Source organism: Zalophus californianus, chromosome 11, assembly GCF_009762305.2.
Source record: "Zalophus californianus isolate mZalCal1 chromosome 11, mZalCal1.pri.v2, whole genome shotgun sequence".
Lineage (NCBI taxonomy): Eukaryota > Metazoa > Chordata > Mammalia > Carnivora > Otariidae > Zalophus > Zalophus californianus.
The window spans coordinates 42199410-42207517 of NC_045605.1; the positions used below are offsets into that span (position 1 = coordinate 42199410).

General features: G+C 39.8%; 1 protein-coding gene across 1 annotated transcript; it reads left to right on the top strand.

Moving 5' to 3' along the window:
* Window positions 1–367: 367 nt before the first annotated feature.
* Window positions 368–2710, top strand: LOC113914494 (serine hydroxymethyltransferase, cytosolic-like). Its single transcript, XM_035722893.1, has one exon. It carries the CDS (start codon window positions 392–394, stop codon window positions 1844–1846), a length of 1455 nt encoding a protein of 484 aa, XP_035578786.1. The 5' UTR covers window positions 368–391; the 3' UTR covers window positions 1847–2710.
* Window positions 2711–8108: the final 5398 nt, after the last annotated feature.

Consider the following 8108-nt stretch of genomic DNA (forward strand, 5'->3'; position numbering starts at 1 on the left):
ATATATTTTTTTATTTTCCCCAGATATTTTCATACAGAAAAATAATCAGTTTTGTAATAATTTTGATTAAATTATTTAATATGCATGAGGGCATCTGGGTGGCTCAGATGGTTAAGCATCTGCCTTTGGCTCAGGTCATGATCCCAGGGTTCTGGGATTGAGCCCCACATCAGGCTCTCTGCTCAGCGGGGAGCCTGCTTCTCCCTCTCCCTCTCCCTCTGCCTGCCGCTCCCCCTGCTTCTGCTCTCTCTCTCTATCAAATAAATAAATAAAATCTTCAAAAAAATCTTTAAAAGAACAATAAAATAGGCTCTCTTTGTGGTGTGTGCCTTGCCGCCGCGCTTCCCCCGCAGCTCTGAGAAGCCGGAAAAGGCAAATTTAAACCAGTGCAATGATGACTCAAGTCAACGGGGCTCACAAGGATGCTGACCTGTGGTCGTCGCATGATAAAATGCTGGCACAACCCCTGAAAGACGGTGACACTGAGGTTTACAACATCATCAAGAAGGAGAGTAACCGGCAGAGGGTCGGGCTGGAGCTGATCGCGTCAGAGAATTTCGCCAGCCGAGCAGTTTTGGAGGCTCTGGGCTCTTGCTTAAATAACAAGTACTCCGAGGGGTACCCAGGCCAGAGGTATTATGGCGGGACCGAGTTCACCGACGAGCTGGAGATCCTCTGTCAAAAGCGAGCGCTGCAGGTCTATGGTCTGGACCCCAAGTGCTGGGGGGTCAATGTCCAGCCCTACTCAGGCTCCCCTGCCAACTTCGCGGTGTACACCGCCCTGGTGGAGCCCCACGGGCACATCATGGGCCTGGACCTGCCCGATGGCGGCCATCTGACCCACGGGTTCATGACAGACAAGAAGAAAATCTCTGCCACATCCATCTTTTTTGAATCTATGCCCTATAAGGTGAACCCAGACACTGGCTACATCAACTACGACCAACTGGAGGAAAATGCCCGCCTCTTCCACCCGAAGCTGATTATCGCAGGAACCAGCTGCTACTCCCGAAACCTGGACTACGCTCGACTGAGGAAGATCGCGGACGACAACGGGGCGTATCTCATGGCCGACATGGCGCACATCAGCGGGCTGGTGATGGCTGGCGTGGTGCCCTCCGCCTTTGAGCACTGCCACGTGGTGTCCACCACCACCCACAAAACCCTGAGAGGCTGCCGAGCCGGCATGATCTTCTACAGGAGAGGAGTGTGCAGCGTGGATCCCAAGACGGGCAAAGAGACTCTCTACAACCTGGAGTCGCTTATCAACTCGGCCGTGTTCCCAGGCCTGCAGGGCGGCCCCCACAACCATGCCATTGCTGGGGTCGCTGTGGCCCTGAAGCAAGCGATGACTCCGGAATTCAGACTTTACCAGCACCAGGTGGTGGCCAACTGCCGGGTTCTGGCTGAGACCCTGATGGAGCTGGGCTACAAAGTGGTGACAGGTGGTTCTGACAACCATTTGATCCTCGTGGATCTCCGTTCCAAAGGCACGGACGGTGGAAGGGCTGAGAAGGTTCTAGAAGCCTGTTCTATTGCCTGTAATAAGAACACCTGTCCAGGTGACAAAAGCGCGCTGCGGCCCAGCGGACTGCGTCTGGGGACTCCAGCCCTGACATCCCGAGGACTTTTGGAAAAAGAGTTCCAGAAAGTAGCCCAGTTTATTAACAGAGGGATAGAACTGACTCTGCAGATTCAGAATGACGTTGGGGCCAGGGCCACCCTGAAGGAGTTCAGAGAGAAACTGGCAGGGGACGAGAAGCACCAAAGGGCCGTCCGGGCTCTCAGGGAGGAGGTGGAGAGCTTCGCATCTCTCTTCCCTCTGCCTGGCCTGCCTGACTTCTAGAGGAACCCGCACCTGCCCGGGAACCACTTGCCCAAGGACCCAGTGCCCTTCTGAGAAGAGACGAGCGGCCCCACGCAGTACCCGGCTGTGTCAATGTCTCTGTGCCCTCTGAGGGGTATTCTTTTGGGACTTTGCTCAAATTACCTCCTTCACGAATCAAAATTTGTTTTTAAGACCCACTGTTAGTAATTTAGTAATTCTGGGACAAGTTATCAGGGGGTTCACATGTGACCCTTTCTCTCAGCTGTATAAACAGTTCTTCTGGAAAAATGAAATACTTAGACTGGCTTCAGGGCAGACGACTGGAAAGACCCCAGTAGGTGTACTCGCCCTTCTCTGAGTTCCTGGGCTTCCCCCACACTCTGAGATAGACAACCACCCGAGTTCGGAGCTGCCACCAGCTGCCCCTTCTTAATACCTTGTTATGCGGAGGGCTGCCAAAGGAGGACTGACTTAGGGCTGTCACAACTGAGGAGGGAAATTTTGAAGCTTCTGGTGAGTTCTATACAAGGTGCCGTGGGCTTTCTCCACAGCAGCTTAGGACATCATAGGAATGACCTCCTTCACCCCCCCATCCCTGGGGAGTGCCAGGTCCCATCAGGGGTGAGAACCAGTGGGGGGGGGGTCCTGCCCTGTGCCAGATAACCAACTCCCTCCTGTAATCAGGAAACCAAATGTCACCTTCCCAGAGAAACTTTATTTTTCACAAAGCTGAAGTGCGAAACATAGATGACCGTTTTTAATAATAAGCACAATCAAATTTTTAACCACAGAATGTCTACAAGAATTATAGCTTTAAAAAATACAACCAATTTTTATATTTCAAAAATATCTGAACTCAAATAAATTAATTTCTTAAAAAGTAAAAAAAAAGAACAATAAAATAAAATATTTAATATGCGTGAACAAAAGGCAAAATGATTTTAGGGTCAAAATCTAAAGTTCAATACTCATTGGTGAAAAATAGATCAAAATATTCTGTATCTATATTTAAGACATGTAATTAAGACTTTCTGATTTTTAAAACCAAAAATAAATTATTTTAATGGGACTCACGATAGGGCCAATTATTCACTATTACTTCATTTAACAAAACATTTGCTAAGGAAATCTGTTTTAAAGACTTATGTATTTATTAGGGAAAGAGAGAGAGAGCACAAGTACGGGAGGGGGGATGGGCAGAGGGAGAGGGAGAGAGAGAGAGAGTCCCTAGTGGACTCCACCCTGAGCCTGAGATTACGACCCTAGCCGAAACCAGTAGTTTGCGGCTTAACCAGCTGCAACATCCAGGTGCCCCTGCTGAGGAACTCTTTTTTTCTTACATTTTTTTTAAGATTTTATTTCTTTGTCAGAGAGCGAGAAAAACCCCTTCTACTACCTGTAAGATTCTCTTATGTTGTCAGACCATGAAGGATCATGTAGAGGGAAGGTTCTTCTCTAGCCAGCACTCCATTTATATTTGTCTGGCTTTCCCCCAGTATTCTGTCTATACTGGTGGTGTTTTTGGAGATAACTGACTAACTTGTAAGTTCCAGACAGTGAGAAGTCACACTTGAACTAGATCATGTGGTGAGGATAGCTCCAACAGGAAGTATAATTTGTTTTGGACCTTAAGGAATGTATAAGCTTTAAACAAGAAGAGATTGGAGAAGAGAGAATGAAGTAAACAAAGCAATAAGGAAATCATGGGGTGGAAATACCAGCAGGACAAGAGGAAATAATTCAGTTTGATTCATGTATAAGCCACATGAATTATATCAATAAAGGATTGAGACCGTAGTGTACATATTCTTGAATGTGAACTTCCACTTCTGCACTTAAAATATTAACTATACTCAAAAGGAAAACAAAAACAGAAACAGGGGCACCGGGTGGCTCAGTCAGTTAAATGTCCGACTCTTGATTTTGGCTCAGGTCATGATCTCAGGGTCATGAGATCAAGCCCCAAGTGGGGCTCTCCACTCAGTGGAGTCTGCTTGAGATTTTCTCTCTCTCAAATAAATTAAAAAAATAAAATCTTAAAAAACCCCTCTCTTCATGTATAAACAAATACTTCACCTAGTTTTTGTTTTAAACCACATCTGACCATCTCCAGAATCTTGTTCTATCAGTTATTTCTTATTTGTCTTATATTTTAGACCTTTCTTTGTCCACCAGGTTGTTTCTTCACAAATTATACTTATGCTTTAATCTCTTCCATTTAAAGGGGATCTCCTCACGGGGAAAGTTCACGACAACTGCCACCCCTTCCTTGCTTCTCATCCCTCATTGTCACAAAGCAGTCAGGCTAAAGCTATTCTGGCAGAGGTCATCATCCAGGATACTAATTGCCAAATCCAACTGATTGTTCTTAGTTCTCTTCTCAGTTAATCATTCTGTAGAACTTGACACTAAATTATTCCATTCCTAAAAGTGATTCATTTCTTGTCATATGTGGTACTATTCTCCGGATTCTTACACAGCTTGCCTTTCTTTTTATGCAGCCAGTCTTCTTCAGTCTCATTTGCTGTTCCCTCTAGCTTCCCCACCTCGACTTATTATGAAATGAATTGCAGTCACAAAAACAGGATGTGTTTTATGACCCTATTTATGATCTGTTATATATACACAGACAAATATACAGAGTATGCACAGGTAAGTTGTGTTTATGTGTAATATAAGTCTCTCTCTCTCTATATATATAGATATTCATATATATATTCTGGGTGAATTTCACATTAATTCTGGGTGAATTTCACATTAATCATTTCTATTGTTCTTAAATATTTTTTGTAATTATAATGTATACATTTTTAAAAAGGAAACTCAATGAAAAAATTCACCAGTTATATTTATATGCCCTTCAATTATACTTGTATGTTGATTCTCAAACTGCTCTCTCAAGCCCAATTTCCCTGAATTCCAGACCTCGATGACACACAGTCAAACTCATCTCTCACCTTCTTCCCTTTTTGTGCCTCATCAGTCCCCAAATCAAACTTTCTCCAGGTAAGTGCTTTGTGGCAGCTGTATCTTTACATGTTTGTAATTCCCAAAATGAAAAGCTCCAAGCATTATTCACGTTTCTACTCCTAGTGCCTATCATAGCAACTTGTACATAGAATATAGTTACTGAATAGGCTGAGTGAATAAACTAAAAAGATTGGGGCGCCTGGGCAGCTTAGTCGGTTAAGCGGCTGCCTTCGGCTCAGGTCATGATCCCAGGGCCTTGGGTCAGGCTTCTTGCTCAGCGGGGAGCCTGCTTCTCCCTCTCCCTCTGCCTGCCTCTCTGCCTACTTGTACTCTTTATCTCTCTGTCAAATAAATAAATAAAATCTTTAAAAAAATAAATAAAATAAAACTATTATTCTTTATTCCATAAAGCTTAGGAAATTATTGAAGTTTTCTTTTTTTTAATTGACATATTCAGATTTGTAATTTAAGATTAATCTGGAAGTATGTAAAGAAAATGAAATTGAAGTGGAGAGTATAAAAAAGAGGGGAGTCACAGAAACTCTAGGTACCAATGATACTACCTTTCTAATGAAGTGTTACCTCCCAGGAATAATAAAAATATATCCCCCACTTTCCTTACACATTGTAACTTTTAAAGATGTTCATCATTTGGTCTGTGTCCCGTGATTCTAAAATAAATCTTTGCTGCCATCTTGTGGCAAAATATTTATATCTTATAACAATGCATAAGTTTTAGGAGATGAGTCCATAATTAACCATAGTTAAGCTGTTTTTTAGACAGAAATAGATTCCAACTTAAAGGTTTCCTTCTGCTGCTTTCATGCAAACTAACTTTTCAGTCTACATGGACTTTGTATGTTTTTAAATATTGTTTTGTTAATTGTAATATAAATATCTGCAAATTAATTTCTATATTTATGTTTTTGTTCACTTTTCTCCAAATTCTACAGGCTAAAGAAAAAATTTGGTTGTAATTGACCATCTTTTGAATTTGATTTGATTGTCTTTTCTTTTCCTATTAAGCACATACAAATTCATTCCTTCAGTTTATTCAACGAATACTTATTGAGTGTCTATCTTATGTTAGTCATTGTTTTAAGCATTCAGGATATAATAGTGAATAAAGAGACAAAAAGCCCTGCCTTCAAGGATCTTACATGTTAGTTGGATATATAAAGTGGATTTGTATGTCTTAATGTTCTTTAAAAACAATCTTTGTAATCCACTTTGACAAACTGCATAAGTTTATAGTTTGGAAGGAAAGAAGATATACAAGAAACTATCACAAAAAATGGACTTTCTCTTTAGAAAAAAAATGTAGAATATTCCAAAATCAGGACCATGCATATAAAATTTTGTAGAAACTGGAAGTCCTAGTGTCCTAGTGATTATTTCTTTATATATAGGATGACAGAAAAGTTGGCTACAAATAAATGAGTCAGCAACATTTTAAATTTTACTTATTCAAATCTGAACAAGTCATTTGGCACCCATATGCACCAACTAAAGAGCCAAAGTTTAATGAAAGGTGAAATTGTTTGGAAAAGCCAGCATTTTAGACAGTAAAGGAAATGTAATGTTATGGAAATGTCAGCAATTATTGTACAAGGAAATCAATTCTTCCTAATTGACAATAGCTTCAAACTTACAGCCTGTGAAGTTGTCTTTTCTTTTTTCTGTTAATAGAATTTAGGCAATAAAATTCTGAGATATGAATTTCATTTTTTGAAGTTTTAATTAAAAAAAATTCAGTAAGAATTTTTATAAACATATTTCAGTTTTGTTCAGCCTAGGTCCTCTCCAGAAGCAGAGCTGGAGACAAAAGCTTGTAGTTTATTTTAGGAGATGGTTTATTTTAGGAAATTACGCCAAAGAAGAGGAGTGGGAAACTGGGAAGACAAGGGAGGGAAGAAAAATTGACTCCTAGGGTAAATTATTGAGCAGCATTATTACTGCAATAAGTAGTTGGCAGTCAGTTCCTCTAAGAAGCCTTGTAGAACACACTTCAGAATTCTTTTTTGTTGTTGTTGTTGTTTTCTCTTCCTCCTTTTATTTTATTAACATATGATGTATTACTTGTTTCAGGGGTACGGGTCTGTGATTCATCAGTCTTTTTTTTTTTTTTACTTAAGTAGTTATCTTTTTTAAATTTTATTTTATTATGTTATGTTAATCATCATACATGACATCATTAGTTTTTGAGGTAGTGTTCCATGATTCATTGTTTGCGTATAACACCCAATGCTCCATGCAGAACATGCCCTCTTTAATACCCATCACCAGGGGAGGCTGTTTCTCCCTCTCCTCCTTGCTCCTGCTCTGTCTCTATCTCTGTCTCACTCTCAAATAAATAAATAATCTTAAAAAAAAGAATGATCTAATTTTGTAGTTTATTAAAATACCCAAAAGAGGAACATAAACTTCCATATACATTACGACTCCCAATTCTTTGGGGTTTTTTGTTGCTGTTTTTTTGTTTTGTTTAACATTCATACCAATAAATAATGCCCAAGGGGGGAAAAAAACCCTAGAAATAAATTTATCAAAGAGTTATTTTAGTGATTCAGTACTTATAGCTGGGTGGTAGAATTATTTTGTTAATGTATTTCTGCATTTTCAAATTATCTCCCAAAGTATTTATTAATTTGATTATAAAATGCTGTAGCTGGAAAAAATGACAAACATTAAAAGCATTTGAAAGAGTTTACTAATAATCCTGGTAATGCTGCAGTGATAGTAGGACATTCAGACCATGAATTTAACCACAACCTAAACTTTCTAAACGTCTTCATCAATCCATTTCTAATTGTGTAAGATTAATTTCCATGGTCTGTTCCTCCAATCCATGGCTGGTGAAACTGAAAATTGGTACCACCTATTGGAAACAACTGGCTATATTTATCCTTAAAATCTTAAATTTATTTAAAAGGCTTACGCCCTTTACTCTAGTACTGCCACTTATCAAAACTTACCCAGGAAGTAAATCTAAAATAAGAAAAACAACATACAATAAGTTGACGATTGAAGCTTATGTATAATAAAGTTCATGAAATTAAAGGAAGAATGGTCATAGTGCTAATTTATTCAAGAGAATATTACTTCATTTATAATGATTATGAAACAGAAATACTCAGGTTAGGTTAAACGAAGAATAATATATTGTATATATCCATGTTGAGATTACTACATAGAAATGTAATACTTCTAGGTATAAAAAGAGGAAGGGAATATGGAAAAATGACAAGTCTTTTTTATTGGGGTGGGAAGATTTTGAGCCCCTCTCTCAGACAGACTTGGTATCACTAGA